The following is a 16,076-nucleotide window of genomic DNA, read 5'->3' on the forward strand; positions in this document are numbered from 1 at the left end:
AAACACACACATCCTTTTATACACCTTGATTGGACTTAAGGTGGCCCAATAGATCTAGCATCCAGCAAGAGTCAACAGAATAGCCCTGCATCTACCTACAGGGTCCTACTGCCTCACTGCATATCCCGAGACCTAGGTCTGAAATAGCTAGGAAGGTGCAGGTCAAAGTTGAGATGCCACAGGAACGGAAGAGAGGGGGTGCTGCCAGGACCGAGATGCAAACCCAGAGCCCCAGGTGTGCACTCTTGCATGAAATCACTCTGTTTCTAGCCAGTCTTATCAGTGAGTAGCCCATTCAAAACAAAATTTAAAAATGAAAATTCCTGAACGTTTCCACTGTGCAGGCTCAGTGTTCCAGGGGCCTGTACTCAAGTCTCAGCCTACTCTGCAGAACTCTACTTCCTGAAAATATTTTCCTTGCCAGGTGCAAGGTCCCTCTCCACGCAGCTCTGCTCCCATGTCTGAGATGGGTGCTCCCTGGATGGGGGAATGCTGGAAATCCAGAGGAGTCTAAAACTTCAAGGGAGTAGCCTGCAGTGGAACCCACTAACTGAAAGGAACAGCCTTGGCAAAGTGCAGAGAGGGGAAGAGTCTTCAGCTGACAGCTACGAAGAAGCTTTAGGGGAGGAAGTCTAGGACTTGGAGGATAAAGCTGGGAGCCTCAGGTTAGGAGATTTGACATTACAGCTTGGCAGGGAGATATGAAAGAAAATGTAATGGAGCAGGAGATTCCCAGAAGACCTGGGATAAAGGGATACACACACACCCATATCCAGCACACCACCCTAACCCAGGAGGCTGTAGTAAGAAGAACATAGGAAAGGCCATACTGGGTCAGACAAATGGTCCATCTAACCCATTATCATGTCTACCAACAGTGGCCAATGGCAGGTGCTACAGAGGGAATGAACAGAACAGGGCAATTATTGAGTGATCCATCCCGTCATCCACTCCCAGCTTCTGGCAATCAGAGGCTAGGGACACCCAGAGCATGGGATTGCATCCCTGCCCGTCCTGGCTAAACAGTCATTGATGGAGCTGTTCTCCATAGTGACAACCACCTCCCAGAGAAAGAATGAGTTGAACCTAAAATAATTCCACAAACAACATGCTGGTCATTATTGGCTTATAGAGCCCTACCACATATACACACAGAGCAGGGCACACCCAGATTGGAGAAATATTTCTAGTACACTCTAAGCCAAACTACTTATTAAACCCTAAACCAGCTAGAGATCACTACCCATCCCCACTGGAGTAATGAGATTTGCACTGCAGCTCCCTTCACTGCAGGGGGAGGGAATTGAAATGGAGAGGCAGACACATAGGTCTAGTTATGATACACAGAACCACCACTTACCTGATAGACTCCTAACCACAGGGCAGTGCGTTTAGCAGGAAATCAACTAATCAATATGTCTGAATGGGGAGAAGACTAGTAAATTATTACAAGATGGCTGTTGCAGATACAATAGGTTAACAGCAAGAGAGGACTTGAGGCCACGTGACTGAGTGAGAGGAAGTTGTTATAGGTAAATTACCAGCTGCATCCACAACAGCCAATGGCAGGAGAGGGCATTTATTGCTGCACTATGAAACTGACACATTCTGCAAGGAATGGTCGCTCACCTTGATGTAAGTGTCGAGGGCCGGGTGGACACGGTTCACCGCCAGCTGGATGGAGAAGGGTGTGGTGAATGGGAAGGTTGCCATGACCACATGGCTGGGAGCCGGGAAGGAAAAGATCTTGAAGCCAAACTTCTGGAAGAGTCGGATCAGCTCCTCTGATGGCTTCTCCTCCCCCTCGCTCAGGATGCAGCCCACAATGTAGCGGCATTTCTCAGGTGGCACCTAAAGAAATGAATGAATGAAGGCTGAGAAGGGTCCAGGCTATGAATTTAATAAGGGTCCACATCCACCTGCCAGGGACAGATTGGTGCCCTGGAAACCCCACAGCCTGTTAATTCACCAGATACTGGAGTCACCCCCACAGAACAGGAATAACACACCTAGAGGAAATTAGGGGGCAGCTGCCTGGGACATTCCAAAACCCTACACATTAGCAAGCTGCACCCTTAAGAGCAGGGTGAGGACAAAGCTGGTCAGCTAATCTAACTGCTGATGAATTTGACCCACAAACAATCTATTCATCATACAAGGAAGAGACAAACACAGACAAATAGTAGGGAGTGTGCACTAGTTTTAAGCAAAATTTATGTAAAACAAATGTAAATGAATTGGAAATGCAGTCCTCAATTGGGTAAAGGTGGGACACACTGAGAACATGTCCCTGTGGAGCTGAGCCAATTAGAAGGTACAGTTTATTTCTTTTTTGTATCTTCTTCAGGAAACTGATAACCTGTGAGTCAGCTTCCCCCCACCGCACACTTCACAAACACAGACAAACGAATGCCCGCTACCTTGTGCCAGGGGAGCAGGATCCCCATTTCACAGATAGGGAAAACAAGGCCAAGATGGGGAGTGACTGACCCCCAGCCACCAAGAGAGTGAGTGTCAGAGCCAGAATCAGAACTCAGGAGAGCTCAGGTACTGGTCCTATGTCAGACCCATGTTACTCTCTCCGGATATGTAATGGGATTTCAGGGCTGGTCTACTCTAGTGGGGGAAATCGATCTAAGATACGCAACTTCAGCTACGTGAATAGCGTAGCTGAAGTCAAAGTATCTTAGACTGAGTTACCTACTGTCCTCACAGCGCGGGATCGACGTCCGCGGCTCCCCGTCGCCTTCGCTACCGTTTGCGTTTGTGGAGTTCCGGAGTCAACAGGAGCTCGTTCGGGGATCGATATATTGAGTCTAAATGAGACGCGATATATCGATCCCTGAGAAATCGATTGCTACCCGCCGATACGGTCGGTAGTGAAGACGTACCCTCAGTTCTACCTCTCGTCGAAAGCAGAGGACTCAGAATTAAGAGGTCTGGATTCTATTCCCAGTGCTACCAATGATGCCTCAGCAAGTCAGTTAGCTGTTCAGTGCCTCAGTTTCCCCCTTTTACCGCCCTCCCTTCTTGTGAGCCTTAATGTCTGCAGAGTGCTTTGAGATCTTCAGATGGAAAGCAACAGAGATGAGCGGAGTGTGAATGTTATAGTCTCTTCTCAATCCTCTGCAGTTGCGGGCAAGAGCCAGACAAACTCAGCTAGGACAATATTAAACAGGGCCCAATAAGCGAATGCTGCTTATCTAGCAATGCTAGCTATTCATGCTGATGTCAACAAGTGAGCGGCAGCCAGTGGCGGCTCCAGGCACCAGCACTCCAAGCGCGTGCCTGATGCGGCAAGCCAAGGGGGGTGGCCTACCGGTCCCTGCGAGGGCAGCAATCAGGCAGCCTTTGGTGGCTTGCCTGCGGGAGGTCCACCGGTCCCACGAATTTGGTGCCAATTTGGCGGTGGGTATGCCAAAGCCACAGGACCGGTGGACCTCCCATAGGCATGCCACTGAAGGCAGCCTGCCTGCTGTGCTTGGGGCAGCAAAAAAGCCAGAGCTGCCCCTGGTGGCAGCAGCAGGCTACTCTCTCCTACCCTGCTAGCTGAGGACCACATGGTGCATGCTGGCTTTTTAGGAATCTGCTGGCAGAATATTAGACAAACCCCAGAACCAGCGCAGCCATCTGGGCTACATACAGTGCCTTATCTGGCCTACTTTATTTTACCCAGTGGTTGGCATATTAAATCGGCCTGGGAGATGTGGGGAAAGGTATTTTCAGTACTTCCTAAACAGGCAAATCCAGACACAAAGGGCAGGACATGTTACTCGCCCAGGGAATGTTGGTTGGAGAATGGGTTTAAGTGGCCAAATAATGTCATTTGCACAAATTGGGCATCTGGTAGAAGGGCCTAGTGAGCAGAGCTTATACTGATTCAGTCTCTACCTGGACCCAAATCAGTTCACCATAAGTGGACACTACTCCCAATGCAGTCAATTGGGTGTTCGCCTTCTTATGGCAGAGATGGATGGATGGAAGGGGTGGGTTCGTTGCTTTGCCTGCCCCCCAACTGCCAGACGGGCCTACATGGAAAGTCACACAAGAGTGTGCACCTTTCCTGACCGGCTCTCACCTCAGACACAGAACACACACTATGCAGAGTCCAAACTCACCCTTTTCTTGGGGCTCAGCTTTACTGACAAAGAAATTAACCATACCACAGAAATGATCAGCTCAAACCCTCTCCCCCACCCTAGCCTTAGATGTTCATAGGGTTCCTCACTCAGCACTGCTCAGCCCACATCCTGGATCCTCCCTCTCTTTCTCTCTAGCCAGTCCCACTTCCCTACTCCTATTCCAGAGGTCTAAAGGCACAAGCAGAAGCCACTTCATCCTTTCCCAGCAGGATCAACAGCTACTAACAGGATGGCATATTTCAGATACACTTTCAGCCTGATACATAATGTCATGTGCATCAATTTTACAGTCAACAGATGTCTGATGGATAAATGAACCTAGCCCACAGCCTTCCTGCCCCCACGTACTCTAGGCTGCAGCTAGCTGAATTCTCCCTCCAGACGCTAACACAGACCACACACCACAACCCCACAGCACTCTGCGGGGCTCTAAGAAACAGTGTTCCAATGTGACTAACCAAGAGCAGAACCACTCAATCGATGTATGGACGAGAGAGAGAAAATGGCCATGAAAAGAACATCCGTTAGGCTTCCAAGTCAAGCACTCAGAAAGAAACACACACCAGAATTAGAGTTACCATAAGTACTATTACCCCTCAATTAACAGATGAGAAAACTGAGGCATGGAGCAGCTGTGGTTTGTCCAGGGCCACAGGGTGAATCAGTGGTTAAGCTGCGAACACAACGGCAGCCTTCTACCACAAGCTGCCCCTTCTGCCACAGCTGCCCCTTCTCAAGGAAGGCTTCCCCACCACTGGCCATCGACGAACATCCAGATCCACATGTGGAAAAACAACAAGCGGTTAAGGTATTCACTATGGAGTCGCGCTCAAGGGAAACAAACTAAACAAATCATTTACTTCTACTTTCTGTACTTCTCTGGCCCCTCATCACCATATCTAAGTACCTTCCAACCTGGATCGTATTTACCCTCCCCACCCTGCTGGGAGGAGGGCATTGAGGTACAGAGAGGATCTGTGACTTGCATGCAGGAAGGTTGGTGGACCATGGACTCCCAAGTCTCGTGCTGTAACCACTGCACCAGCTTTCCTCTCTTCTGGGATCTTCCTACCACCCCCATAGAACTGCTCAGCAAACCTAGGTCACAACACTCCTGCTAGGAAAGCCAGGCTAGCCTAATCCTCCTCAGCCATGAGAACCGTGGCCATCGACAGAGGGTTTAATGCAGGGCATGGGGGTGGTGGTGTCAGAGTTGCAAAGGACTCCTAATACAATAATAACCTAGCCTGCCAAAGCGCTAGTTCTCCACTAGATAAAGCAGGATCCCTGTAAAAGGTTGCAACCTGAGCCACATAGCTGCATCTTCAAAACAGGAACAGCCGACAGTGTTATCAGTCCCTCTCTGGACCCAGGGGAGATTGCGCTAGACCCACGCACGCTTGTGGGCACCCAGAGGACAGCCATCACACTCCCTGGGCCCCATCTGAGAGACCCAAAAGCTTGTCTGTCTCACTCCATCATCTGAATGCTTCCCAGCTGGCAGGCAGGCTCAGCTGAGCAGAGTCCTGCTTGGAGCAAACTCCAGAAGAGGAAACCAGAGTGCTGGCTACTGAATGAGAGGGTCAATAGGGACCACCAGGCCAGTTGGGACACTGTGCCCTTCCCCGATTGTTTTGCAACCTACATGAAGCAAGCTGTAGGTCTCAGTCCAGTCCCTCCTGTGGAGGCATCCGCATTGCACAACAGCAACATGATAGCTAGCTAGCGGAGCTGGGTAGCAGTGGGGTGCCATCACCATAGTATCTCTACTTCCTCTCTCTTGCTTCCTTTCCAACCTGTAGAAGAAATCACTTGACTGGCCTGTACTCATGTGTGTGTGCGTGCAGAACTCACTGAGGGGTAGCTCGGCCTCAGCAATGGGCTGTGCATTGAGCGTGATGATGCACCGGCCCGTTCTCATCTCGTGCATAGGCTAGTCTCACAGCAGAGGGCCAGTCCCCAGCAGATTTCCACCTCCCATGCTCATGAGCCTCATCAGCAGGACCGTTGTTTTGGCGGAACGTGGCTGTCCTGGGAAGTCACAGTCAGGGAGGTAAGGGTAATCACTGAGGTAGCCTGGGTCACTCCCATAGATGGTTTGAACTGGACCTGAAATCAATGGAGGCCAGGCACAGTAGCCAGGTGTTTGCAGCAACATGTAGGGCTAAGTAGCCAGGCTGCTGTGATTTGCACCACCTGGAGCTTTTTCAGGGGGTGTGGCTTCATTCCTAGCCACAAAGAGTTGCACTCATTAGGTTTGGAAGTCACAAATGCACAGATCACATGGTCAGGCCTGAATCCAATAGGAAGGGCTGAGTCTCCTGGCTCGTCACATATGAAAGAGGGCATTCTTTGCTGCCATAATTATTTGATCATCCTATAGCACTAAGTAGTACAAAAGGACCCCAAGGCTGTGACCTACCTAACAAGCTGAGAGCAAATGCCCTTGAGACATTCTTCAGGAAGGTAATTCTCAAAGCATTTCCCTCTTCATACCAGCATCTTTTCAGTCTCTCCTGGGTACATCTACAGCCAGCTTCCTCTTCAACCAGGGGCTGATTTCTGGTAGGGCCTGAGAACACTGCAGGACGGCACTGTTTGTGTTGGACACCAAGGAAATGCAGAACTGAGCATAGGTGCCAACTTTTCCTGGCACTGGTGGGTGCTCGCGCCCCCCCAGCCCCACTTCAACTCCATCCATGCCCTGCCCCTGCCCCGCCCACATTCCAACCCCTTTCCCAAAGTCCCCGCCTCAACTCCGCCCCCTCCCTGCTCCTATTGGACTTTTTCCCCAAATCCCCACCCTGGCCCCACCTCTTTCCTGAGTGCGCAGCATTCCCCCTCCTCTCCTCTCCCCTCCCTCCCAACACTTGCTGTCATGAAACAGCTGTTTAGCGGTGGGAAGCACTGGGAGCTAGTGGGAGAAGCGACGCGCTCAGGGGAGGAGGTGGAGGTGGAGCAGAGGCAGAGGTGAGTTGGGGTGTGGGAGATGCTGGTGGGTGCAGAGCACCCTGCGTTCAGCAGCAGTGGAACTGTCCACCGCAAGGGATATGGTGCTTTGCTCAGGTGACGGCGCTTTCTTGGGGGTTCGTCCAACACTGTGGAACAACCTCATTCCTCCAGGAACGAAGACCCTTCACCATGCTCCACCTCACGGCAGGGCGCGCTTCTCCTCCAAACACTTCCAGCAGCATCCCCGTCGTACGTTACGTTATTTTTAAAAAACAAACTAACCCCCCACACACAGAGTTTATCCTTGGAGAGGAGAAGAGAGAAAGAAAGAACCATGCACAACCGATGGTAGCCATGGCTCTCAATACACTTCTGGCAGACACTTAGATACAGCACTGATGAGGGCCCTGTCATGGGCTCTCTCACCACACTAGCGCCTCCTGCTGACCGTTTCAGGAATTAGTTCTGGTCAGCAGGTGTGCCCTCCGATGGTGGTGGCTCTCCCGTGCTCATCTCCACTTGCAGACCCACTGCAGTTCCAGTCACACTGCCTCTGCCTCGTGGCACAGCACTCCAGCCATATCACAATCCGGGTTCCCCTCTTCCAGGGGACTCCTCCTGCAACAGTCTAGCCGCTTCTTGCAGCAGCTTGGTAGTCCATTGCCTGGCCGCTTCTTCAGAGGAAGGGGGACCCAGGTCTGCCCACTACTCTGGGTCCCAGCCCAAGGACTCTGTAAACAACAGCTTCCCGCTGCCCCTTCTTTCTTTCTCCAGCAGTCTGTCTCAATTCCCTGGGCCATTTCCACACAGCCTCAGCACCTTCAGCTCCTGCCTCTGGCTCCTTCACCCTCTTCCCAGGGCCTCAGGCCTGCAATGCAAGTCCTAGCAATCCTCTTCAGGGTGCTAGTCTCTGCAGCCCTCTAGGAAGCCAGTCACCTCCCTTGGGCTTCCTGCAGCAAACCATAAGCTCTGGCCTGCAACTTCCTTTTATGTGGGCCGGCTGGGTCCTGATTGGCTGGTCCAGCTGCCGCCCTAATTTGCTGCAGCCACTGCCCTAATTGGTAAAAGCAGCAAAAAATCCTGTGGCACCTTATAGACTAACAGACGTTTTGGAGCATGAGCTTTCGTGGGTGAATACCCACTTCCTCAGATGCACATGCATCTGAGGAAGTGGGTATTCACCCACGAAAGCTCATGCTCCAAAACGTCTGTTAGTCTATAAGGTGCCACAGGATTTTTTGCTGCTTTTACTGATCCAGACTAACACGGCTACCCTCTGATACTTGCCCTAACTGGCTGTTTCCTTGCAGCCCTTCAGGCTGGGTTTTAACCCTATCAGGGCAAGTACAGGGCAGACATCCTGACACAGGGCCAAATAAGTAACTGACTAGAACAAAACAGTCCTCTAGCCTGGCATGGGGATCCCAGAAGTTGGAGGTGAGCACTGTCTCTGAGGTCCTCAATCCTTGGCCTTTTTGCTGGAGCTGCCAACACAAGGGCCAGATGGCTGCCACCGCCATGGTCCACTCCTGACGAAGCTTGAATTCCAAAATATATGTTGATAGAACTGAAGCTACCCAGAAGGCCAAGGAATAAAAGAATCAGTGAAGCACAGAACCGCTCCCTGTCTACAGCTGTTGGAACACTGGTACCCAAGTTCCCCCTCCCGCCCTGCTGTCCATGCTCCTCTTCATGATTCTCAGATGATGTTCAATGGGAGAAGCAGGAAGAAAGGAAACGTGAGCAGTGGTGGTGGAAAACATGGTCTGCTAGACAGAGCCTCAGTGGCAAGGAATTTTCTCAAACCATGAAGAAAGCAGAGAGACTTTTTTCCTCCTGTCAGAGAGGGAGCAAAATCATGGCACTGGAGTAGCAGTTTCCCACCTGTGGTCTGTGGGTCCCTGGAGTCCACAGACTATGGTTAAGAGGTCCATGAAAGGCTTCATTACCAAAGAACAGTGGTTTTCAAGCTGAGGTCTGTGGACCCCTGGGTGTCCGCAGACTACATCTAAGATTTCCAAAGCGGTCTGCACCTCCATTTGAAATTTTTTCAGGTTCCACAAACGAGAAAAGGTTGAAATCCACTGCACTAGAGGGTTTCCAGACTGTTTCCACAAACCGCAACTGCCTCAGCACAATCCCAGAACATGACACCTCTCAGAACAAGGGGCTATCAACTTAAAGAGAATAACACCACATCTGGGATGTTCTCAGAGGCCAGAAAAAAAGCAAGTCCCCACCCAGCAGCCTCCTTCCAAGAATGCAGCCCATTCAGACAAGGGAAGCTTTGACCGCAGTCAGGGCCACAACCTGTGACCCTGGCCCCTCTCCTTCCTGGATAGAGAACATCTGGGTTGAGGCTCAGTGGTGGGTGAGGGAGATGCACTGTTCTCAACTCCAATGATATCTTCAGGAGGAGACTGCAGTGTGTTTGCCTACTTAAGAATCTGCAGTTCTCAAGGATTGGCGAATTCCCCCAAGTCCCCTTGCCTACACCGAGAACCGAGCCAGGAGGCCCCTGAAGAACAATCCACTTAATCATTTGGGGAAGTGGTTCCTAGAAGCTCATCAGTTTGATCACCGTGTTGACAAATGGCTCTAGCACGCAGGGGAGAAACAGTCCTGAGAGAGAGACAAGGTAGGGGGAAAGACAAGACCTACACAGCAGAAAGGAGAGAGGCAGACAGTGCACACAGATGGGGAAGAGGACAATGAATCAGGAAGATAAGAGCCCAGAGTTCTCACACACACCAGACAGCTCTCTCTGTCCATGTCGGAGACAGGGGCTTGTCAATCACACTACAGAGGCATACCGCTGGGGTTATCATACAACTACCTTAGGCAACCATAGGTCAACTATCTGACATTTAGCCATCAGAGATCAGACATCACAGACAACCTGCAGACCTACAACCAGCTGCTTCCAAACCCTCAGATCTCTGCCTGACCCCCACTCAGCATTTTAGTCTCCAATACAGACAGACAGGGCAGCTCATGCAAGGGACATACCACTGTACACAGCCATCATAGCTGCACAATCCCTGATACTTCAGGAGCCCCTGGAAGCACAGCTCCTCATCAGCCTCTGAGGAGACAACAGAGCAGAGAACTCCAGGGGAGATAGACCGGCTCAAGGTAATGGGGGAAGAGAGCCCTTCGCTTCTAGATCACCTCATCAAATCCAGACCAAGAGGGACCAAAACTGAGATATGTCGGTCTGTGGCTCCTACGTAAAATGAGTTGGTGGATCTCAGGCTAGTTCCCAGTGATCCTTGTTGCCAGGCTTAGTAGAGGTATCAAGGACTGACTCGACCCTGGAGAAAGGTATCCCACCATGCCCCACAGGGCATGTTGGCAGAACTGTGTAGCAACGCTTTGTACAGCTGCCACCTTTGCTCTCCCCACTCTAGGAGAGAGGACTTCAGGCTCCAGGTCTGGTAACCCAGTTCCCTTTCAGCAGCACCAAATTCACTATGTTTATGAAGCAGAGAGACAGCATCTGTGCCCTCTTGGTCCTGGGTTTCTCCTTTAACTACAGTTGGTGAGGAACTGAGAGCTGAGCCCCGCAAACTCATTCCACCTCAGGTGACTAATCTTGCCTGCATCAGCTCAAATTAGTGCATGATTCTATGGTGGGGGTGGCGTGAGTCAGACAGAAGGTGCAAATTACACTAGTGGGTTACAGTGCCCATCTCCAATTCCTCTTTCTACAATACAGAAACTCAGAGACCATCTGGTCAGGCGGTAATTATGGCAGCTTCACCTGCCTTGGGGACTCTGTGGGACACGCGCCTCCTTGCAAGAGGCATGAGCCAAAAGAGAAGAAGCAGCGAGGCAGGCCTGGGGCGCTCACCTCCTGCATGATGCTATCAATGGGGAGGACAGCTGGGATGCAGAGGCTGAGGGCTCAGCAGCACTGGGCCTGCTTCTCCATTAATGCAACCAACAGGGCCTCAAGAGTGCAGCCCTTGGCCTCCTCCAGTCCCAGGCTCTATTGGAAACACCCCACAGCTGTTCTGCTCCAAGGAGGAACCAGCAAACCAGCTCCACCATGAAGCTCCCCAAGTGCAGACCAGTGGTAGGAGGGTTCCCCTCTCTCCTTTAGCCGACCCCTGGACTTCCCAAAGTGATCTCAGCCTGATCCAGCTCGAAATCATGCCTCCAATTTTGTGAGCTCTCTCTCTCTCAACTGCCTGTGCTGTTTTCCCATAGCAGATCTGTACCTCGCAGGATTCCTTGCCCTTCCTTCCCCTCACTCCCACACACTCCTAGAGATGCATTTTGATGCCGCAGTGTAAGAATATTCTTTTTTTTTTTTTTTTTTTTTTTTTTAAGGCAACTATAAATGTACAAAGGGACTCTCGCAATGCTAGCTACTGTGCTACAGAGCAGAGATCTGGTTCAAAGTGCACATTGCTGCCACCTTTTGCCACACAATAGACCTGCGTGTGGAGCTCTGCTATGGAAAGAACACCACATTTTCTCCAGACCATATTTTTGGAGCAAAGCTGAGAATGGAGCAACTTTTGGAAAAGAAGGATCAGTGAAAAACTGGTCAGGACTGTTATCTGATTCCTGTAATAAAGAGATTCACTACTAAACAGATTCACGTGTGGATTGCAATAACCTCCTGGACACCTAGGATTTCAGAGCTGTCACTACATTACAAAGCATTTGGAACTTTATGGCAACAAAGGATACATAACTCAACAGACCCTATTTTCTCCAAATTACCTGCCACTTGAACCACACGAGACTCCGTCAGTGGTACAGGACCTATGAGACACAGCTGAGCATTCTGGATTCCTTGCAGAGTTACACATTCCAGCATTAGGGGATGGAACTCGACTCCCCACTTCACATCCAAAGCTGCTTTTTCAAAGGTCGATCTCCATCTGCAGAATGCCAGGGATCTACACTACACCAGCCCACACAGTCTTGACAAGGCTGGGAAAACATACAGAGAACACTTCATCCAGGCAGATGTGACTATTGTTTCTAGAAGGATGTAAAGCCCTGGAAAGAGATGAATTATTCAATCCCTTAAAGTATAACTAGGAATCACAGCTGAAATTGAGCAAAGGACAAATTAGGCCAAAATAACAGGGAACGCTTGCTAACAGTGAGATCTATACAACTGTGGGACAGTCTCCCAAGGGACGGTGCAGAAGCCCCACTGCTTGAAACATTTAGAACTAGACACAGCTGTGGAGAATAGTCTGCAGGGTCCAATCCTGGAATGATTCCTGGGGACAGTGGCTCAATTATTAAAGTGCTGATGAGTCTGAAAGATGAAAGAGACATCTCCTCACACGCTGTCGCTGCAGGAATCTCTGTCACGATTTTGAGACTGTTGCTTTAAGAAGTGACTAAAGAGCATTTCAGCAGAAGCCAAGCTCCAGGAAAATGAAACATCCTTTCAATCACTTTATTTAAGTGCTCACAATTCCTGTTTTGAGGCACATAAAACAAAGATAAATACTGAGTGAAGTAAATTAAGCTGTAAGTAGAGAGGATTTTGTTAAACAAAAAGCAAACTGCTACAAGCACAGCCTTGGCAGCTCACTGGGTTATTTTTAATTTTTAAGTGAATTTAGCAGGCAATATTCTGTTTACTTTGAATAATACATGAATCAAGATTGTCCTGTGGATTGGAACTGCAATTCAGACCCTTCTCCAGCAGGTGGCAATAGGGATCTATATTTGGGATTAGCATTGTAGGTCCCAAGAGAATAGTGGGTGACCGGAAGAAGAGTTCTGTGTGAGCATGAAAGCTTGAATCTCTCACCAACAGAAGTTGGCCCAATAAAAGACATTCCCTCTTCCACCTTGGCTCTACAACCGGGATTGAAAGTATCTGATTTTAACTGGTGTCAAATACTGATTTTTTTTCTGTTAAATTCCTTCTCAGTTATTCTGAAAATATCATCCAGGAGCTACTAAGTGTGTGTGTTTCAAAGAGTGTTTGGTGGTTAGTTAATGTCCACAGCAAATAATTCAACCTTTCATGAGGCTGTCACAGCAGGTCATGGGCGTCCAGACTTAGTGGTCAGAGCTGCAGTCCACTGTCATGAGACAGAGTCAGCTGGGTCAGGATACTGGGAAGTCAGAACCCACACTGGGACCAGAGTCAGGCCAGGTCAGGATACCAGGGATCACAAGTAGGAGACAAACTGGAGATCAGAATCACAAGCCAGATGCCAGGAGTCACTCCAGGTCAAGATGCCAGGAAATCAAGCAAGAGCTGGAGACAGAAACACAAGGCACAACAGTCCAGAGCAGGATGGAGCCCAGTTGTTCAAACAGCTTCCTGTTCCAATCCTGCTGCTGCCTTACATAGGGCCAGCAAGCCAATCAGCTGCTCCGGGACTCTGCCAACAGGACCTCAGGGTGGAGCCTCAAACTGGGGCTGGCCTTCAGGAGTCCCAGGTTAACAGGTGCAGGGTTGAGTGGAACCGCTCCCCATGACCCCAGGCTCAAGACCTGAGGGTCAAGACAGGCACAACAGCGGTGTAAGCAGTGATGTGATCAAATATTTATTTTTTACTTCTTCAGGTGTCAAAAACAATAAAAGTGCGCATATACACAAATCTACAGGTGCCTCACATTTAAACAATTCTAGAATGACAGAAATCACTGCCCAGCAACATGAAGTACTCCCATATAGTTAACGCTTCAACTCACCAAGCCAGTCAAACAAACAAGTAACAAACTAATTCAGGCATGCAATAAGAAATTGGCGTAGGAAGTTGGTGAGGCCAAGAATTTACCAAGATTCAAAAAGGAATTGGACATGATTATGGTCAGAAGAGCCAGAGTTATTGTTATTAAACATGAAAATTTGGGAAGGGACTAAGCCAATTTTTATTAGGGCATGTCTACACTAGAAACACAAGTCAACCTACGTTAGGTAATTACTGCGGTGGGCTGATACCCGCACTACCCCGCTTCCGTCAATGGTGCACTTCCTTACCAAGACTTAAGAGGGGCAGTGTGGGGGACTGAGAGCACAGAGGTAGCTGGGCTCCTGGCAGGGAGTGCAGAGCCGAGAGAGCCCAGCTCAAGAGTTGGGAGCTTGGGCAGCAGCTGGGCTTGGAGTGAGAGCCTGGCTGCCCTCTGGGTCCGAGCAGGGTGGCTGCAGGCCAGCTAGGAGCGGAAAGCCCCGGGGCAGCCGGGCTTTGGCTGGAGCCCCTCACCTACCCCAGTGACAGCCCAGCTTTCTTGTCAATTTCACGGGTCCATGCTGGAGCTGTGAAATTGACAAGAATGACAGTCAACAGCCCATGCAAGCAATGCAGTGTCTACACTGCATCACCCTAACTACACTGACATAGGCCTTATGGAGGTGGAGTTATTATGTTGGTGTAGTAGGACACTTAAATAAATGGGAGCAAGGCTGTAGTGCACATAATGACAACTAGGGTTACGTAAGCTGCCTTACATCAACCTAACCCTGTAGTGTAGACCAGGCCTTAGAGACCAGGATGAGACTAATGTGAGGGCACATTATCCCCATCTGCTACTGCAGGGTTCTTACACCTTCCTCTGCAACACCTGGTGGTGGCTCCTGTCAGAAACGGGACAGCAGGCTAGAAGGACCCTGGGTCTGATCCAGCCTAGAATTCCTATGTCTCCATGTTCATTCTGAGCCTAAATAACAAACCAATATTGACACAGATCCAGAATGGCCATTCCCTCCCCTTCTAAAACCTTGCATGTCTGCACAAAATTCAAGTCACTGAACCAAGAAAACAAGTTGCAGATATGTGGGAGGCAAGTCTTGTGTGAGTGCATGAAAATCAGACTTTGGGCATTGGGGCCATCACTGCAGTGTCTACATCTGTCCTACACACTCGAACAGTGCTCAGAGAATCATCTCATCCACCAGTCAGGAGCCTGGGAAGGATCAGTCTCTGCTAGACATTCACTGGAGCTTTATCCAGACCACTCTGAAACAAATCAAGCAACGGGGCTTCTCTCCTCTCCCTTGGGGAGTGGATTCCACATCCTAACAGATCCCCCACCCTAGCAGGATGTTTTTCCTACTGTTCACTTTTTAGTTAATATTCTCCCATTCCTTTTAGTTACACCTTTTGGGACACCCCAAGCAACACCCCAGCCTCTTTCTGGGTGTAGACACCTCCTAATTTATGGACTGTCCAGACACCTCCTAAGCCCTGTGTGCACGAGGTAACTGACGCTTTGTTGCTGCCAATGGCTGGGACCAACAGCTGGTGCTTAACACGCCTGCACCCAACACGATTGCCTCCCGGGGGTTGGGGATCTAAACAGCTTAGAACAGAGAGTGTCACGTAGAGCATGTAAAAGCAGCAAAGAGTCTCGTGGCATCTTATAGACTAACAGACGTTTTGGAGCATGAGCTTTCATGGGTGATGCATTCAACGAAGTGGGTATTCAGCCACGAAAGCTCATGCTCCAAAAAATCTGTTAGTCTATAAGATGCCACAAGACTCTTTGCTGCTTTTACAGATCCAAATTAACACAGCTACCCCTCTGATATGTAGAGAATGGTAGGTCCCACTGTCATCCCTGCCCCCAGTCGCCCAGAGGAAGTGCATCCTCTTCCCACAGAGCCCCAGGCAGGCAGCCAGCCAGCTATTTCCACTGTCTCATGACAAAGACATCTATTTCTGGCCACTGGCCACCATCAGGAACACTGGGCCAGACCTGAACAGGAGCAGCCTCTGCTACCAAGCAGAGAGGGTCCCTTCTGGGGAGGAGGCTCTGAATCACCCCAGAGGCAGGGAGGAGGGATGAGTGGGAACACAGGAAGGGGCAGCAGGGTGGGGAAAGATCCCTTCTTTTCTGCAGTCCCGATTTGGAAAATAATATTTCTGGATGTTCCCTGGGGCCCTGGCGAGAGGCAGCACCCCCAAAGGGGACAGCTGGTGCATTGGGGGTCTGTTGGTCTGGAACTACAGACACATCAGAGATGGGTGGTGTCCCTGGAGCACATTTTCA

General features: G+C 50.1%; 1 protein-coding gene across 3 annotated transcripts in view; it reads right to left on the reverse strand.

Moving 5' to 3' along the window:
• TEX264 (testis expressed 264, ER-phagy receptor) overlaps positions 1 to 16,076 on the reverse strand; it is a 134,606-nt gene that overhangs the window by 107,041 nt on the left and 11,489 nt on the right. For all 3 annotated transcript variants that reach the window (XM_030570672.1, XM_030570670.1, XM_030570671.1), the window contains one exon: positions 1,630 to 1,851. In XM_030570672.1, coding sequence (XP_030426532.1) covers positions 1,630 to 1,851 — 222 coding nt within the window. The remainder of the gene's footprint in view (positions 1 to 1,629; positions 1,852 to 16,076) is intronic.

This window comes from Gopherus evgoodei, chromosome 7, assembly GCF_007399415.2.
Source record: "Gopherus evgoodei ecotype Sinaloan lineage chromosome 7, rGopEvg1_v1.p, whole genome shotgun sequence".
NCBI classification, from domain to species: domain Eukaryota; kingdom Metazoa; phylum Chordata; order Testudines; family Testudinidae; genus Gopherus; species Gopherus evgoodei.